General features: G+C 52.0%; 1 protein-coding gene across 3 annotated transcripts in view; it reads left to right on the forward strand.

Annotated features, from left to right (window-relative positions):
• ANKRD6 (ankyrin repeat domain 6) overlaps positions 1–19,490 on the forward strand; it is a 206,192-nt gene that overhangs the window by 178,499 nt on the left and 8,203 nt on the right. For 2 of the 3 annotated variants that reach the window (XM_062186503.1, XM_062186504.1), the window contains 8 exons: positions 1,000–1,098; positions 8,299–8,397; positions 10,515–10,613; positions 12,939–13,037; positions 13,851–13,928; positions 16,854–16,958; positions 18,263–18,400; positions 18,715–18,906. In XM_062186503.1, the coding sequence (XP_062042487.1) occupies positions 1,000–1,098; positions 8,299–8,397; positions 10,515–10,613; positions 12,939–13,037; positions 13,851–13,928; positions 16,854–16,958; positions 18,263–18,400; positions 18,715–18,906 (909 nt within the window). The remainder of the gene's footprint in view (positions 1–999; positions 1,099–8,298; positions 8,398–10,514; positions 10,614–12,938; positions 13,038–13,850; positions 13,929–16,853; positions 16,959–18,262; positions 18,401–18,714; positions 18,907–19,490) is intronic. The other variant, XM_062186505.1, reaches the window with a different exon arrangement.

Consider the following 19,490-nt stretch of genomic DNA (forward strand, 5'->3'; position numbering starts at 1 on the left):
TTACTGCCTGTTCACACCTGTGCAGCCCAGATGGAAAAGCACCCAGCACCCTCACCCTGCGACCCGAGGGCCCCTCCTCCCCTCTCCATTTGCTGTCACTCCGCCTGGCCAGGGCACATACTGACCATCTCTGTGCCTTGGGGATCCTAGACTCCCCCTGTGTGTGTCAGCAGTAGTAGGCCTGGCCTCTTTTGTGCATATTTCCAGAAACTTCCAGGGGCATCAGTGTGGAACCCAGACACAGTTGGAGAATACGCCTGCAGCGCCCTGGGTGACTGCCTGTGTGCTGGTCTGGAACAGCATGGGGAGGGTGTCTCCACCATCCGCGTGGTGCTCCCTCTGCCCGGGATGGCTTCCTTCCCATCGCACTCCACTCGCCGTGCTTAGTGATGGTTCTTGCTGCTTTTGTAGTGGGTTAAGCAAATCTGAGCTGTGTTAATTGCTTTTGTTTGAAAACTGCTTGTTGAGGACATTTGATCTTTACAATCACTGCTTCCTCAGAGCCTGCTCATTTGTTGGGGGCTTGGAGACTTTTGGATTGAGTTGGATGAGATTAAACTTGGATTAAAAATTGGGGGACAGGGATCCACCTGCCAGGCACTGGCACTCTTGAAGCTGGACTCTTGCTCTTGGCCTGGCGCTGCTGGGTCCTCCCTGGTGCTGGGGGCAGAGCTGTGGGGGGAATGGGCAAGGTGCCCTCCTGAGCTGCTTCCCCTGCACGGGCCCTGGAGCCTTCCTCAACCCGTCTCTTAAGAAAAGCTTGAGGCCTGGTGCCGAAGGCAGCCACCGAGCAGATGAGCTCACGTGGCTTCTATGTGGCTCCAGTGGTTCTTCCCCTGTGAGTAGAGATTTGGCACTCAAGCTGTTCCGTGGCTCGGATGAGGAACCCCCATTGAGAAAGGCCATGGGGAATGCCCTAGAAACTCACTGTGACGTGTTGATGACCATGCAAACAAGTGGGTGTTGAGTGGTTGCCTTGTCCCCCTGTGTGTCCCTTAGGACGGGAACACGGCCCTGCACGAAGCGTCCTGGCATGGTTTCAGCCAGTCTGCCAAGCTGCTCATTCAAGCAGGAGCCAACGTACTGGCCAAGAACAAGGTGAGGCCCAGGGTGTGCTGGAACTTGCTCACAGGTGGGGGAGGAGGGCTTGCTCCCCAGGGTGGGGTGGGGGAGCACCTTCTGTGAGCAGTGCCATGGCTCAGAGCGGCACAGGGGGCCTGGCGTGGTCAGCCCCACCCAGCTGGTCCATGTGCCAAGAAGGGAGAAGCACACAGATACTCCAGGTCAGTAGTGCTGGAGCCCTACTGGTGCGACAAGCCCCTGTCTGCTGCCCCCATCATTTGGACACTATTAAAACAACAGTAGTTATTAACACAGCTATTACCATGGCTATTAATACAGCAATTGAGAGTTGGCATTTTAAAAATATCAGCAAAGGAGTTTAAAATGCTGATACCCGGTGTTAGCCAGAGTGTGTGAGGGGAGCTCACTCAGACACTGCTGGAAGAAGCGTGAGAGCAACCACCTCTGGGCGGCAGTCGGCAAAGCAGCTGGCGCCGGCCTCTTACCCACCATTACCCTCTTGAGACCCTGTTCTCAGAAACCAGTAAGCCCCGGCCAGCGCCGTGGCTTAACAGGCTAATCCTCTGCCTTGCAGCGCCGGCACACCGGGTTCTAGTCCTGGTTGGGGCGCTGGATTCTATCCCGGTTGCCCCTCTTCCAGGCCAGCTCTCTGCTATGGCCCGGGAAGGCAGTGGAGGATGGCCCAAGTGCTTGGGCCCTGCACCCGCATGGGAGACCAGGAGAAGCACCTGGCTCCTGGCTTCGGATCAGCGAGATGAGCCGTCCACAGCGGCCATTGGAGGGTGAACCAACGGCAAAAAGGAAGACCTTTCTCTCTGTCTCTCTCTCTCTCACTATCCACTCTGCCTGTCAAAAAAATAAATAAAACAAAAAGAAACCAGTAAGCCTGGTGGTCAGATCCTGTCCACGAGGGTGTTCGTGACCACAACGGTCACTGAGAGAGAGGAGGAGGAAGATGGAGGGTGACTTAAAATGATCACTCATTCACGTTATAGGATATAGTTAATATTAAAATCATTGTTTTTGTGGAGGTGTTGTGGCACAGCAGGTTGTCACCACTTGGGATGCCTGCACCCCATATCAGAGTGCCTGGTTGAAGTCCTGGATACCCTGCTTCCAATCCAGTTTCTTGCTAATGCATATCCTGGGAGACAGCAGGTGATGGCCCAAGTACTTGAGTCCCTGCCCACCATGTGGAGACCTGGATGGAGTTCCTGGCCCAACCCTGACTGTTGTGGGTGTTTGGAGAACAATCCAGTGGATGGATGATCCCCCCCCCCCACACTCTCTGCCTTTCAAAGTAATAAATAAGGGTTTTGAAAATACTGTTCTCAATTTTCTAAGGAACATGCCAAAGGGGTACAAAATCGTATATCTTCCATGTCCTAATACTTAATTTACTCTCTTAAAATTTAGTCCTTTTTCAGAAAATGTATTTATTTATTTGAAAGGCAGAGTTAGAGAGAGAGAAGGAGAGACACAGCTCTTCCATCTGCTGGTTCACTCCCCAAATGGCCGCAGCAGCAAGGTCTGAGCCAGACCAAAGCCAGGAACCAGGAGCTTCTTCCGCGTCTCCCATGTGGGTGCAGGAAAACTCAAGCACTTGGGCCATCTTCTGCTGCTTTCCCAGGTGCATCAGCAAGAAGCTGGATTGGAAGTGGAGCAGCTGGGACTTGAACTGGTGCCCATTAGGGATGCCAGAAGTGCAGATGGTGGCTTAACCCACTGCACCACAGCACCGGCCCCTCCAATACTTAATTTATATACATGAGCATGCTTCAAAAATTTTGTGGAAAAAATGGAAGTTAAAACATTACTTTTGGTGCAAAAACAATTTGAAACCCATTCATAGTTTTTAAATTTTTATTTTATGAAAATTATGAAAGGTAGAAAGCTAGAGACCAAGAGATCTTCCACACTGGTTCATCCCCAGGTGCCCACAACAGCCAGAGCCAAGCTGAAGCTGGAAGCCAGGAACTCAATCCAAGTCTCCCACAAGGGTGTCAGGGACCCAAGAACTTGGGTTCACATTAGCAAGAAGCTGGATTAGAAGCAGAGCCAGGGGGCCAGCGCTGTGGCACAGCAGGTTAAAGCCCTGGCCTGAAGCACCGGTATCCCATCTGGGCACTGGTTCTAGTCCTGGCTGCTCCACTTCCAATCCAGCTCTCTGCTATGGCCTGGGATAGCAGTAGAAGATGGCCCAAGTCTCTTGGCCCCTGTACCTGCGCGGGAGACCTGGAAGAAGCTCTTGGCTTCGGATCGGCGCCATTCTGGCTGTTACAGCCAATTGGGGAATGACCCATTGGGTGGAAGACCTCTCTCTCTCTCCCTGCCTCTCCTGTCTCTGTGTAACTCTGACTCTCAAGTAAAAAATAAATCTTGAAAAAAAAAAAAAAAAAAAAGCAGCAGCAGAGCCAGGACACAAACCCATGCACTCTGATATGAAATACAAGTATCCCAAGCAGTAGCTTAATCACCATGTCGTATTTTCTTACTGGCAGAATAAAATTGGTGTGACATAGTTCTAGAACCTTCTTCGGACTCCCTATGTTTCCCTCGTTGATTCTGCACATCTTTAATGACTGCCATGAAGCCAGCACCTCTGACAGGACTGACTCCCTGTGCAGTGAGGACTGACCAAGCCAAGCACCAGCCTTGCACAGGGAGTGGCGTGTCCAGAACAGGGACCCTCTGTCCTTGAGGATGAAGCTAGCAGTGCTTCTCCAGCTGGCTGCCCAGAGGCCTCTCCTGGGCAACGTGAAACAAACAAGGGGGAGAACCGCACGTAACAACAGAATCCCTGACGACCAGGCTCACGGGGGACTGTTCCTATTTGCCCTAGGGCAGGATTTCCCAGAATGTGGGACTTCCGTGCTAACACTGGGACAGCCCCAGCCTCCCCACCTTGCTAAGTCAGTCCCAGTCCCTCCAAGGTTTGCAGGTGTGCACTGCTATTTTTTTTTTTTTTTAGCTTTATTTATTTATTTGAAAGGCAGAGTTAGAGAAGGCAATACAGAGAAATCTTCCACCCGCTGTTTCAGCCCCCAGATGGCCACAGCACCAAGGTCTGGGCAAGACCTGAGCCAGGAGCTTCCTCTGAGAACCTCAGGCATGTCAGCAGGCAGCTGTATCCGAAGTGGAGCAGCCGAGACTCAAACCGGTGCCAGCGCCACAGGTGCTACAGTTTCTGCGCCATGCACTGCTATTAAAAAAAAAAAAAAGTTTTTGTATTTATTTGGAAGGCAGAGTTACAGAGAGGCAGAGGCAGAGACAGAAAAGTTTTCCATCCACTGGTTCACTCCCCAAATGACTGCAATGGCCAGAGCTGTGCTGATCCAAAGCCAGGAGCCAGGAGCTTCTTCCAGGTCTCCCATGCAGGTGCAGGGACTCAAGCACTTGGGCCATCTTCTACTGCTATCCCAGGCCATAGCAGAGAACTGGATTGGAAGTGGAGCAGCTGGGACTCGAAGTGGCATCCACGTGGGATACCAGCGCCACAGGCAGTCTTAGCCCACTGACAAACCTCCCAACCCCCACCCTGCTGGTCAGAGCCCAGGCTATGAGGGGAGGTCACTGAGCAGCTGGCATCCAGTCTGCTTTTGTTGGTTTTTGTTTGCTCAGTCCTAGTCTCGCACCCTAGGTGGGCAGCCTGAAGGTTCTACCCAGCCACTCTGCAGGCCTCCAGCTCCGGAGCGGAGCTCAGAGCAGGCAAACCCTGGGCTCAGGCACTTAGCCTATTGGGCGCACCCAGGCCCTCTGAGGCCCTGCCAGACCCCCACTCGTGCTTTTCTCATTCCTCTTCTGGAGGCTCGGAGCAGCCTGGCGGGCCCTGCCCCTCATCCCTCCAGGCGAAGATCTGTTCCCGTCACGTGGTTCCTTCTGCCAGACTGCAACCCCGCTCTGTTGGCCAGCTGTGCTGTGCTGTGCTGTAGGCTCCGTCCCGGGTCTAGTGGCGGACGGCACCTGTATCTCGCCTCTTGTTCTTTTTTATTTTAAAAATACTTTAACTATTACGCAAAAGTAAAATGAAGAGCTCAAGGAACACACATAGATTTGACGATTTTTAACATTTTACTATATTCACTTCGTATGTAAATTTTATAGACATACCTGTACATACAGTTTTCCTTTTTTATTTTTAAATGTTTATATTTTATTTTTTAAGGTTTGTTTATTTATTTGAGAGGCATACTTTAAACAGCAAGAGGGAAATAAAGAAACGTCTTCCATCCACTGGTTCACTCCCCAAGTGGCCATAACAACCAGAGCTGGGCTGATCCGAAGCCAGGAGCTTCTTCGGGGTCTCCCACATGGATACAGGGGCCCAAGCACCTGGGCCATCCTCCACTGCTTTCCCAGGCACATTAGCAGGGAGCTGGATGGGAAGTGGAGCAATCAGGACTCGAACTGGCACCCATGTGGGATGCCAGCACTGCAGGCAGAGGATTAATCTAGTACACCACAGTGCTGGCCCTCATAGTATTTTTCTTGAAAGCAGGGATAATGCTATCACATATGTGGAGTTCATGATAAGGATCATAAAGTAAGGAAGGGTATATTATTATAGGTGGTATAATTCAGTGAAGACAACATTTATAATATCTATATAGCAAATATGACATCCACACATTTTTCATACTCTATTAATTTCCTCATATGACAGAAAACATGGAATTTATTTTTCTTTGGCTTATTTAACTGTTACATTCTTTTTTTTTTTTTTTTTTTGCTGACATCAGGATTTCATTCTTTTTTTTTTATGGCTGAGTAAATGTTCCATCACATATATATATACTACATTTTCTTTATCCATCTATGACATCTAGGTTGATTCCATATCTTAGCTATTGTGAATTGAACTGCAATAAATATGGAAATGCAACATGTCTTCCATATACTGGCTTCATATCTTTTGGATATATTCCCAGAAATGGGATAGCTAGGTGATATGGTACATCTATTTTTAGTTTTCAGGGGAATCTTCATACTGTTTTTGGTAATGGTTATACCAATGTGCATTCCTACCAACAGTATATTAGGATCCCCTTTTTTCCCATATGCCTGCCAGCATTTGTTGTTTTTCGACTTTGGGATAATAATCATTCTAACTTGAGTGGAATGATTTCTTGTTGTGATTTTACTGTGCATCTGCCTGATAGCTGGTGATAATGAACATTTTTCATGTTTTTCTTGGCCGTTTTTTAAAAGATTTATTTATTTTTATGGGGCCAACGCTGTGGCATAGCAGGTAAAGCTGCTGCCTGCAGTGCCAGCATCCCATATGGGCACTGGTTCAAGTCCTAGCTGCTCCACTTTTGATCCAGCTCTCTGATATGGCCTGGGAAAGCAGAGAAGATGGCCCAAGTCCTTGGACTCCTGTACCCATGTGGGAGACCTGGAGGAAACTCCTGGCTCCTGGGTTTGGATGGGCGCAGTTCCTGCTGTTGCGGCCAACTGGGGAGTGAACTAGCAGATAGAAGACCTCTCCCTCCCTTCCTCCCTCCCTCCCTCCCTCCCTCCCTCCCTCCCTCCCTTCCTCTCTCTCTCTCTCCCTCTCTCTCTCTCTCTCTCTCTCTCTCTCTCTCTCTGCTTCTCCTTTTCTCTCTAACTCTGCCTTTCAAATAAATAAATATTAAAAAAAAAAAAGCTGCAGGCAGCCCCTCTTACCAGCTATGCCAAAGTGCCGGCCCCAATTTGTATTTTTTGAAAAGATTTATTTATTTATTTTGAAAGTTTGAGCCGCAGAGAGAGAGAAAGGTCTTCTGTCTGCTGGTTCATTTCCTGGATGGCCACAGTGGCCAGCCCTGGGACAGGCTGAAGCCAGGAGCCAGGAGCTTCTTCCGGTCTCCCACATAGGAGGCAGGGGGCAATTTGTGTTTCTTCTTTTGAAAAATGCCTACTACTTAACTGAATTATTAGTTTTATCGTTGTTGAATTTCTTGAGCTCTTTATATATTTTGGATGTTAATCTTTTATCAGATGCATAGTTGGCAAATGCTGTCTCCCATTCTGTGGTTGTGTCTCTTCTCTATTAATTGCTTCCTTTGTTGTGCAATTCTTCCTAGTTTGATGTAAGGCCATTTATGCATCCGTCACTGCCTTGCAGTGTTTCCCCTGGGCTGTCCTTTAGTAGCTTCGTAGTTTTGGGTCTTAGATTAAACACATTGCTCAAATTTTGATGCCTCAAGAAAAATATAATGGGCCTGCTCATGGAGGATGACCCAAGTGCTTGGGCCCTGCACCCCATGGGAGACCAGGAGAAGCACCTGGCTCCTGCCTTCGGATCAGCGCGGTGCGCCGGCCGCAGCGCACCAGCCGCGGTGGCCATTGGAGGGTGAACCAATGGCAAAGGAAGACCTTTCTCTCTGTCTCTCTCCCACTGTCCACTCTGCCTGTCAAAAAAGAAAGAAATAAAGAAAAATAAGAATGGGCCTGCTCGTTAAAGCTCAGTTACCACTTAGCCTACACTTCCTGGAGGTGGCCACTTTTGCCTTTTTTTTTTTTTTTAAGATTTATTTTATTTATTTGAAAGAGTTACAGAGAGAGAAGTCTTGCATCCACTAGTTCATTCCTCAAATGGCCGCAACGGCTAGAGCTGCGCAGATCGGAAGCCAGGAGTTTCTTCCAGGTCTCCCACGTGGGTGCAGGGGTCCAAGGACTTGGGCCACCTTCTGCTTTTCCGGGCCACAGCAGAGAGCTGGATCAGAACAAGAGCAGCCGGGACTAGAACCGGCGCCCATATGGGACCCCGGCACTGCAGGCGGTGACTTTAACTTGTTGTGCCACAGTGCCGGCCCCTGCTTTTGCATTTTTTACTCTCCTGTGGGTAGAGTTTATACAGCCCCAGCTCTCGTCCATATTGGACAGGAAGCCGTCTCTGAGAGGAGTTGAGCGCATCCCATGTGCACAACATGTTAAGGGTAAAAAAAAAAAAAAATGCTTTCCAAGGCACTCCGAGTCCATCGTCCCCACCTCGGGACAGAGGGTCCAGCCCCGCTCCCCTGGGAAGCGGTCCGAGCGGCGTGTTCGCAGGGCTTTCAGCTGGTGAGTGGCAGAGCCAGGCCTTGGGACCAGCACCCCGCTGGGAGCAGCCATAGGGAGACAGAGAACCTGAGCGGTGACTTTGCCCCTGAGTGAGGTGACTTTGCCCCTGAGCGATCTGGACCCCCGCGCGCACGCTGCTCTAACGCGACCTCCCCTCTGCTTCTCCGGCAGGCGGGGAACACGGCGCTGCACCTGGCCTGCCAGAACTGCCACTGCCAGAGCACACGCGTCCTCCTGCTGGGCGGCTCCCGCGCCGACCTCAAGAACAACGTGGGTGACCGAGCCGGCCCTCGCGTGCGCCCGCGCGCCGCCTGGGACAGCAACCCCAAAGCGCCCTAGCGTGTCGCTGCGTGCAGAGTAACACAGGGGAAGCGCTGGGGACTGTCGCTAAAGTATTGGTGTCTTGCCACATTTCTTTATGGGGGTCCCCGAGGGGCACGAGGAGGAGAACCACGTGGAAGTAACTGCTCTCCTCCCAGCCTCCTCCCTCTGATCTTCAGCTTAGTTTGGTTTATCGTTTCTCCCGGCGTGTCTGTGGCCAGTAACAGTGTAGGAATACCAGCATCCACATGGTGTTGGCAGCACACACAGGAGGTCCCCCGTGTCCTCTGGGGGTGGGTCCTGTTGATGTTGGAGGTGTCCCCCAGTGAGGACGCCTGACCAGAAAGGACACGTGTGCATCCCCCCACTTCCCCAACAGAGAAGCCGTTCCCTTTTGTAAATCCCAAGCTTAGCAAGGTTGGTGGGAGGATCTGGGATTTCTCTCAAAAATGGCCCTGGCTGGGTCTCCCCTTTGGGTGGCAGATTCATTTAATAGGGTTCTTTTTTTTTTGACAGAGTGGACAGTGAGAGAGACAGAGAGAAAGGTCTTCCTTTTTGCCATTGGTTCACCCTCCAATGGCCGCTGTGGCTGGCGCACTGCGCTGATCCGATGGCAGGAGCCAGGTGCTTCTCCTGGTCTCCCATGGGGTGCAGGGCCCAAGCACTTGGGCCATCCTCCACTGCCTTCCCGGGCCATAGCAGAGAGCTGGCCTGGAAGAGGGGCAACCAGGACAGAATCCAGCGCCCTGACCGGGACTAGAACCTGGTGTGCCGGCACTGCAGGTGGAGGATTAGCCTATTGAGCTGCGGCACCTGCTTAATATGGTTCTAGAATGCTCTGGGCCTCGCTTTGAGCTTGGCTGCATCTTGGTCCCGGGGAGGAAGTCAGGCCCAGCGTTTATCAATCTCCAGACAGAGCTGGGATGCAGATGTCCAGAGAAGCTGCTGGAAGCCACGCCTTTCTGGCTCTGCTTCTGGTGTTGTCTTCTGGGAGCAGGGATTGGGCAGTCTGTGCCCACTCAGAAAGACCTGAGCTTTTCTGGATGCTCTTTGGTGCTCCTAGTGGCTGCTTGCTCTTCAAAAATGTCTTAAAATTTATTTTTATTTGATTTAAAAGGTAGTGAGACAGAGCGGGAGAGAGAGCACTCTTCCATGTGCTGAATCACTCCCCAGAAGCCCACAACAGCCTGGACCAGGTTGAAACCAGGAGCCCAGAATCCCACCCGGGTCTCCCTGTAGACAGCAGGGAACCAAGTACTTGAACCATCACCTGATGCCTGTCAGGATGCCATATTAGCAGGGAGCTATAGGAAGCAGACAGAACTCCAACCAAGCCACTCTGATAATGCAGGTGTTCCAAGTGGTGGCTTACCACCAATTTGTTGGTCTTTTTGTTTTAAGATTTATTTATTTATTTGAGAGGCATAGTAACAGAGAGGTCTTCCATCTGCTGGTTTATTCCCCAAATGGTTGCAAAAGCTGAGACAGGGCCAGGCCGAAGCTGGGAGCCAGGAACTCTGGGTTCCCCACAGGGGTGGCACAGGCCTAAGTACTTGCAGCATCATCTACTGTATCCCAGGAGCATTAGCAGGGAACTGGATTGAAAGCAGAGCAGCCAGAACTCAAAACCAGCACTGTGATATGGAATGTGGGCATCTGAAGTGTCAGCTTAACCGACTGCACCACAGTGCTTGCCCTGTTGCTCTTAATAGAGTTTACTGCAGACTCTTTGGGTTGTAGGGGAGCTGGGGTTTGTGGGTCCTTATCTCCTGCCGTGGGTCTTCCGCAGGACTTGTGGGGAGCGTGCATAAACTTGGAAGTAGAGGCTCCTATCGCCCACATGGTGGCTCCCCAGGGGCCGAAAGCAAGCAGGGCTGCGGGAGCAGCCAAGTTCTGCGGGTCTTGGAGCAGACATCTGTGTTAGAGGGGATGTTTGCCTTCCAGCTCAGGGCTCCCAAGGAACACCTGGTAGTCTTCTGGCATTTAAATGGTATTTTCCTCTTGGTTTTGTCTGTTTGATTTTGGAACTGCTCAGACTGTGCTTAGAGTTTGACTTCTGTCTGCAGGCAGGCGACACCTGTTTGCACGTTGCGGCGCGCTACAATCACTTGTCCATCATTCGGCTCCTCCTCAGTGCTTTCTGCTCTGTCCATGAAAAGAACCAGGTGAGTGCATGCATCCTCTTCATGGCCTCTGGCACCCTTCCCCCAAGGCTACCTCCCAAGCATATACCTTGTGTACGATTGCAAACGGGATGGAGGCTGCTGGGAGCTGCTGCCCTCCTACCTGCCCGGACTCCAGCGGTCCTCTCTGGCCTCCTGGAGAAAGTGTGCTCTTATCATCCCCATGCCTAGCACCGCAGTTCCTCTGGAACAGTTTTTGGAGACCCTGGGGCCAATTCTGTTTTTATAGTATTTTAGAAAGGAAAGCCATAAGGAAGAATGGAAGCAAAGGAACTGGGAAGCTTGTGACTCCCTGGGTTTCTGACTCTGGTTGCACGGGAGTGTCAGCAGGGGAAGTAGGCATCCCGCTCTTGGATCCCACCCCTCAGCTCTGGGGGTGAGGTCCAGGCACTGGCACTTTTACAGAGCTCCCTGTCTGGGTATGAGCCACGAGGTCATCACATTGCCAAGTCAATGCAGAGGCTGTTTAATCAAGTTCCCCGACACGGTCCCGCCACCCAGGGCTGCTCAACCTTGGCAGCCTGTCACAGTCACCTGGCATCTTTCAACTCCCCCAGCTCCAGCCCACACTGCCACCCAGTGGCATCAGACCGCCTAGGACTAGGACCCAGGTGCCCAGTGGATTCCAGTGTGCAGCCAGGATTGGAAACCATTGCTACATGGCTGCTCCCCCACACTCACAAGGAAGCAGCTCCACAGTGAAATAAACATGTTCCTTCGGGTCACAGCTGGGTTTTCATGCTTCCCAAGAAGTAAAACGGTTCATGGTCTGCTGCCTGATCACCTGACAGGGAGGTGATCCATCTCCTTGTTGGGCTCATTTGTTGTATCATTCTGTTCGGAACATGGCAGCATTTGCATTTGGAATCAGCCCATTGAGCTGCAGGTGCATTGACCCTCCTTTGGCTGTTGTGTGAAAACGTCATTTTTTTATGAAGAAAAATAAAAACATACTTACAGGCTATTCAGGAAGAGGTGGAGCACAGCTAGTCATAAGTACATAACTGAACACTGATTCTCTGTGTCTCCACCCAAAGAACACCCTGAATCTGACCCGCAGATGGCTCCAGTGCCAACGTCCCCCTCAGAGGCCCCTGGGGCGGCTGCAGGGCTGGGCCGTTACCCCTCCAGCGCTTGCAGGAGGAGCTGTCAGAAGTAGCCAGCGGGGGCAGCGCTGTGAGATAGCGGGTAAAGCCGCTCCCTGCAGTACCGGCATCTCACATGGGCGCCAGTTCAAGTCCCGGCTGCTCCTCTTCTGATCCAGCTCTCTGCTATGGCCTGGGAAGGCAGAAGAAGATGGCTCAAGTCCTTGTGCCCCTGCACCCATGCGGGAGACCCGGAAGAAGCTCCTGGCTCCTGGCTCCTGGCTCCAGATCGGCACAGCTCCAGCCCTTGCGGCCATCTGGGGAGTGAACCAGCAGATGGAAGACTTTCTCTCTGCCTCTGCCTCTCTGTAACTCTCCCTTTCAAATAAATAAAATCTTAAAAAAAAAAAAAAAAAAAGCAGAAGTAGTAGTGGTAGCCATCACTGCTCCTCCCACTTAGTCCAGGCTCAGACAGCAAGCACTTTCCTTGGCCCCTGACTCCCCTGGGTGCAGGAACAGGTCCATGCTCAGGCCTGATGAGCCTGCCCGCCCCAGGCCTCCTGCCTGTCACCCTGTCCCATGAGGCTTCAGGTCTCGCCATTCTCAGCGACCCCAGCCCAGCATTCGATTGCCCCAGTGTTTTTTAAAATTAAGATTTTTGCTTATTTATTTGAAAGGCAGAGTTACAGAGGAAGGGAGAGAAACAGAGAAAGAGATCTTCCATCTGCTGGTTCACTCCCCAAATGGCCACAATTGCCAGGGCTGGAGCAGACCAAAACCGGGAGCCAGGAGCTTCGTCTGGATCTCTCATGTGGGTGGTAGGGATCCGAGCACTTGGGCCCTCCTCCACTGCTTTCCCAGGTACATCAGCAGGAAGCTGGACTGGAAGTGGAGCAGCCAGGGCTCGAACCAGAGCCCATGTGAAATGTGGGTATCACAGGCAGCAGACAGTGCTGGCTCCTGTCCCCTGCATTTAACCCTGTTCTGTGACTTCTGGGATCCTCAGTCAGTAAAACAGTGTGATACTGTTACATAGGCCATTTGGCTCCAAGAGTTCTTTAAACAGAACCACAAAACACTTCAAAGAGGGCCCGTTGCAGTCTAAGGCCCATCTTGGGCCGGCTTTGAAGACCCACCCTTAGACCAGGGGATGAGAAACCCCTGTTGGCCTGTGCACCGCGGTCAGAGTGGGTGTAGCGGGCTTTCTTCTGATTAATTTCAGGCTGGAGACACAGCGCTTCACATTGCTGCAGCCCTGAATCACAAGAAGGTGGTTAAAATCTTACTGGAAGCTGGAGCAGATGGGACCATTGTTAACAACGTAAGTTGAGCTGCGGTGGCGGCTTCTAAAACCATTCCCACTCCTTTCCAGGATGGGGTGTTACTTCCTGAACTCCTGCGGGCTCTCTCTGCTGGGGCCCCTGGGGCCCCTGAGGCAGGGAACGCTGGCTCCGAGCAGCCCGGTGGTTGACAAGCCCCAAAGGCTTCACCTGCAGACTCTCGGGTGCAGAGAGCACACCCCGGTGTGAGAGGAAGCCCGGAGGTGTCTAAGGAAATGGACAAGTGGGCGGTTCCAGACCTGTAGACACGTTTAGTGGCCACGTGACCAGAGGATCGATCCGTCTCAACACGCTAACCCTTCTTCTCCAAAATGGGTTCTGCCTGTCTCCCTCCTCTCCCCTCCCCAGGTTCTAGCTCAGACACCCTCTCTTCCTCAAGGATGGCTTCATGGGCTCTGCCCTCCTCCAAGTGCTCTCCAGGGCAGATTCATTGCCAAGCTGGATTTTGTGGTCGTCTGTGTTTTCCCTGAACTGAAATGCCCTACTTGAGCCCATCTGGTTTTTCCCTTCCTTCCTGTCTTTGCAGGAAGTCTGCCTCGGTGGGCAATGTCCCAGACCTTTGCCTCCTAAAGCATTTAGTTGGCACCTGCCCTATGTTGCTGTGTGCCATTGGTTAGCATGTCCTCTTGGCTCCCCCGCTGGATGCTGTGGGCTGAAGAACAGTGCATGTCGTGTGCAGGGCTGTGTGTGCTGAGCACACGCACCTGTGGGCTGTGAACGAGTAGAGCTGCCCCCTCTACGTGGTCAGGGTTGGGGTCCTGTTCTCACCTGTCTTCCCCTGTGCCTCTCCTTAGGCAGGCCAGACTCCGCTGGAGACTGCCCGCTACCACAATAATCCGGAAGTTGCTCTTCTCCTCACTAAGGCTCCCCAGGTAGGATTTCCTGCACTTGCCATTGTATTGAGGATGTGGGGCTGCAAAGTTGCTGGGATGCCTTTGGTTGTCCGCTGCTGAAACCAATGCAGAGTAACTTAAATAGGGAATTGAGGGGCTTAGGAGCCAGGCAGTGGACAGGGGGGGTCTCCAGGGTGACTGGAACCAGAGTGCAGCTCACCGTGGTGAGCGTCCTTTCCCTGCTGTGGCTCACTGTCACGACCAGCTTCCTGGATTGTGATTCCCCAGCTCCTCAACAGGGGAGAGCTCGGTTCAAACCACTGCAGGGCAGCACCAGGATTAAACAGCTTGACCCAACAAGTGGAACAGGGAATTCCGGAAGGGAAGGGGAGGGGGACGGACCGTTCTCTGTGCCCACAGAGCAGTGAGCACCCACCAGAGGCAGTCAGGTACACTGTAATTCTTTCTTTCTTTCTTTCTTTCTTTCTTTTTTTTTTTACTGAGTAGTGGTGTTTGAGCCATCATTCTATTTTTCAAAATGGTAGCTGATGTGATTTGAGCTGGAATGGACATGAAGTAAAAAGAAAGAAATGTATAGTAATGATAATCTCTGAGCTTTTCATAATTTCACCCCCTGCCATGTTACTGTTTCTTCCTACACCTTTCAGACACCTGATTTTCATATAAGTGTACCTACAATTTCTACACCGTTTTGTATTCTGCCTCTTATCCTCACTATAACAATGCAGTGTGCTATAATCTTCACAACTGCTCGTTATAATGGAAGTGTAGGACTCTCTTTTGTTGTTGTTGCTGTCCCTAAGTATTGGACACTTAGGCTCTTTCCAGATTGGAGCTGTTGTGTATTATGTCATGGCAAACACCGATCAGTTTCCCAGTTTATACTGGCTAATGTTTCAAGAAGAGGGCAAAGTCTCAGGGTGTCAAAAGAGGATTCTGAATACACCTTAGTGCGCCATCACCAGGTACTAGCCTAGCCCAGGGTTTTGCTTGGTCTTTGTTTCATTTGAGTTTTAAAAAGATGCCAGGTATAACTGGTAACTTCCGGAAATGGTTAGCATTTTTGTCTTTTGCAAACCCGATCACCGTGTTGAGTATGGAGCTGCTCCTTTTCAGTGGTCTGTAAATCCGTGGAGCTCCTGACAAGAGGACGTCAGCTAGGACAAGTTGCTGGGCGGGGGCGGGGGCGGGGAAGCCCTGCCTCTCCCCAGTTCTTTACAAAGAATCATCAGTGGGCTCTCATCCGTGAATGCTGATGGAAAAAAAATGCTGGTCTCTGTCTCGTCGATCAAAAAGTGCAGGGTGCTATCTAAATGTCAGAATCTATCACGCTTATCTGGCATTTCGGCATCTGGCAATTTGATGGACAGCCAGCTCCATCCTCAGCCATACAGGGATCATCAAGTCTTGTGGAGCTGGAGAATTCTCCAGGCACATCAAGATTGATGTAGCTTTAATCCGCCTGTCGTTTGTCTCCCAGAACCTGAGAATCTTTGTTTACAGGGAAAAAAGCTTTATCATGGGCCATTTCCCTGTGTTGTTCCTCCCTTGTGTTTCCATTTGAAAAGTGACTTGAGCAAGGCTTTCCACGCCCAGGCCGAATAGCAAATAAGTTGAGTGACATATCATGAAGGTCTGTGTCACACATAAATTGTACACGTGAACCACAAAGAAGGAATGTTAAAATATGCATATAGTCTTACGCCATTGATCTGTAGTTATAGAAATAGCCTTCTTGTTTGTTTTGTCTGAAATGAAAACCTCCTCACCTTTGCCCATTAGCTGGATGTGGATTTAATGAGCCACAGCAGTACTGAGGGTATTTCTTTGCCAGGCCCCAGGACCGATACTCCCTGGTCTGTGGCCTGGGAGAGATTAATGGCATTCCGTTTGGTTAGATGGCATGGGGCTGTGAGCCACATGAAGTTCTTTTCTTGGCTAATACCATGGGAAACAGAGGAGATGTTGCTGGTGACTCTGCTCTGAGAGTCCATAAACCAGGTGAGGGACAGGTGCTAATCATGTCCTCTCATCGGACTTGACCTCGTGGCGAGTCTGAATTCAGCTTTAGAGATGACTGAGCACGGCAGTTCTCGGAATTTTTCAGCTAAGGACCCGTTTACATTCTCAAATCTTATGGTCCAGAGGTTGAGGCTCGCCTGCGGCTCGGAGATCTGTACTCTGTGGGTAAACATCCCCGGCCCATGAAGCAATTCTCAGGCAGGTAGGAAGGCTCCCGCCTAGGAACGAGTCCACTGTGTGCCAGCCACCGACTTCTTTCTAGCTTAATCCCAACAACCCCCCATTTTTATTTGAAAAGATAAGCACAGAGAGGTCAAATCCATTGCCTACAGACTCTCCCACTAGCTGACCCCACATGCACTTGTCTGTGTCCATTCTACTGCTCTGTACTACCAGGGGCAGGTTAAATGCCTCCTTCCTGCCCCAGCCTGGGTACCAGGCTCCCGTATGCACCATAACAGCGTTGAATCAAATTGAATACGACTTGAACAGTTTGGCCCCGGGGGGAAGATGTGATAGGCCAGATCAGGTTCAGGGTACCAAGATGGAGTGTGAGACTGCCTGGCACAGGACTACCACACTGCGCAACTCCAGGAGACACCATTCACGTCCTACGTTAGGTGGAGTTACGCAGTCCTCGGCCCGTGTACCCCTGCTCAGAGCTTCTGACCTGGAACCAGAATGCTGTCATCACTACCATGGGCCTTGAGCTTCTGAAAGTCAGGGACAGTATCCTGCCCCTCTCTGGGTCCCTGGGAGACCCGGGAGGTGGTCCAGGGGTGTCGTTTGGTGTTGACTGCTTGGTGCCTCTCACCAGGGCTGTAAGTTCAGCTAGGTCGGAGCACCAAGTCCATGGAGAACTCTTTGATGCTGCTGCTGCACACCCCAGAGGTTTATAACAGTGCTGTTTGCCTCCTTCAGGTCTTGCGCTTCAGTCGTGGGCGAAGCCTGCGGAAAAAGAGAGAAAGGCTCAAGGAAGAGAGGAGAGCCCAGTCTGTGCCAAGAGACGAGGTGGCACAAAGCAAGGTGGGGGGGCCACCCTCCTGCCAGCCCCACCTCCACTCACGTCCACAGGGCGGGAAACTGTCTCCCTGCTCCCTCCGGCTCCTCTGCCTCTCCTTCCCACTGGGACTGGGGATTCTTCAAACTGTTGCCAGTCTTTTCCTCTTTGGCTTCCTGTCCTCCGGTCCTCCAGGATTTCAGCTCGTCTGTGTGTGTGTGTGTGTGTCGCCTGTCAGCCATCCAGCACCCTTTGCCGGGCCATGATTATCAGGCCTGTGTGTCTGTGGCCTTTGTCCCCACCACATGGCTAGCATTTCCTCTCTGAGGCTGCGCCTTTAATTGTTTAGAGCGGTGGTTCTCAAAGGGTGGTGTCCAGTATGTTATCCAGACCTTGTTAGAAATGCAAATTCTTGAGCCTTTACCCCGCCAGGCCCACTGAATCAGAAGCTCTGGGGTGGGCCTAGCACTCTACTTGAACAAGTCTTCCAGATGGTTCCAACGTGCACTAAAGTTTGATAACCCCTGGTACACGTGGCATCCTTTTTCCCACTTATAGAACGGACCGCGGCTCTGCTAGCACGTGTCACTCCTTGGGCAGATCAGCCCTGCACGGGGCACACGTGGGGAATCACGCCAAAGTTAGACACTGGTTCATCTTGCCCCACTCACACCTTGGCTAGTTGCCCGTGTACACAGAACAGCTTGCACAACTATCCATGGAGGCTCAGGACTCAATTACGCCTTTCAGCTCTCTGGAGGAAGACGACTCCAGTGTAAGAGATAACATTTGTCACATAAAATGTTATCACTCAGTGCCTGCTCTCTGTCTGCCATCCATTTCAAATTCCTCTCCTCAGCTCCCAGGGCTGAGGCATCGTAAGTCGGTTCCAGCTCCTGTGTGTGGATTGTCCGTACTGGGCTGTAGTAGTTCTCACAAGGACTAACGGGGGGATGCATTTCCATTTCTGAGGATGGTCCACCATGGATTGTGGCTGGCTGAGTTCAAAGAGTGAGCAGTAAAATGCAAAAGACCAAAAATCTCTAACACCGAGGTGTTTGGTCTGTGGCAGGTTCCTGCGGTTCTAGAATGTAGAATTAGACTCCAGACTGTATGTGACTAGGGCCCTGACGAATACCATGTGAGTCGCATCCTCAGCCAACCAGGAAAAGCAGTGTATGCCGAGTTAAGGTCACCACGCAGGGTTTCCTGTGTCTGTCACAGATTCCCTGGGCACCCTTGCTAGGTGGAGTCTTGCGAGCAGAATTTTACTGTTCATGAAGACGGCGCAGGGGCGAGTGGAACAGTTGCTGGCTTTTCCCCTCTGTAGGGAAGTGTCTCTGTTGGAGACACCCCCAGCAGCGATCAGGCTGCGCTGAAACAAGAGGAACCCAGAGAAGATGTCCTGTCTGCCTCCCCGGAACCCAGGGCCAAGGACAACAACCAGAGGAGAAAGTCTAGGCCCAAGGTCAGGAGGCCCGTGAAGTGGCCAGAGGGGTGGCGGGGGTTGGCAGTGGCCCTGGGGTGTGGTCCTGCCCAGCAGCTGAAAAGCCACCTCACTGGTAGGCTTGGAGCCAGAGCACAGAAGGTAAGCCTGGCTGACCTCGGACACGGGTGGGCCTGCGGTGTACTTCTTGGGACGAGTGTTGCTCCGTGTAGGACACCAGGAAGAGAAGCGACGCGGGGTCCTCGGCCCCAGAGGGAATGAGGTGGGAGCCGCTGGCTGGGTCACTCTTGCAGATGCCACAGGGCTCAGAGGTGTCGTCTCTGTATCCCTGACAGGTGTCTGCGTACTCTGACCCCACCCCACCGGCAGACCAGCAGCCTGGACACCAGAAGAGCTCACATGCTCATGCTCATAATCACGCTAAGAAGAGGAGCCGGCACCGCTGTTCCTCCCCGCCCCCGCCCCATGAGTTCAGAGCATACCAGCTGTACACGCTGTACCGGGGCAAGGATGGGAAAGTGATGCAGGTACCCACAGGGCCTGCTCAGGAAGGGAGGTGCACTATTCCCATGGGCCGCGATCCCCTTTGGGCATTGACTCAGGGAAGTATGAGCTTTGAAGGTCAGCCACAGGGCGGCCCACCTAGTCAGGGCAGGTGCACTGTGGCTGCCCAGACCAACTGTGGAGTCCCCACACCGCGCTCTGCACCATCCGTAGGTGGCTAGAGAGCTTGAGGCCCCAGAGGAGAGAAAAGCAGCTGTAAAAGAGGAAGCGTATCTTACTCTCTCTGAGCCCCATCACCTATCAGACGCAAAGCTTGGCCTGTGGGATGTTGGAAAGTTACCCCAGGGCTGAGTCTGTCTCCTGCATGTCTGTAACTCCTTATCACGTAGTGGGTGCTCAAAGCCTTTGTTAGGGGCCGGTATTTGGCCTGAGCAGCCGCTGGGACACCTGCTGCTCGTGCTGCAGGCCATGGGAGGCAGCAGTGATAGCTCAAGTAGTTGTGTCCCTGCCTCCCTCGTGGGAGACTTGGATTGGGTTCCTGACTGCGGGAACTGGCCTAGTCCCATCCATTGCAGGCATCTGGGGAGTGAGTGAACCAACTGACAGG

This window comes from Lepus europaeus, chromosome 3 (genome assembly GCF_033115175.1).
Source record: "Lepus europaeus isolate LE1 chromosome 3, mLepTim1.pri, whole genome shotgun sequence".
Lineage (NCBI taxonomy): Eukaryota > Metazoa > Chordata > Mammalia > Lagomorpha > Leporidae > Lepus > Lepus europaeus.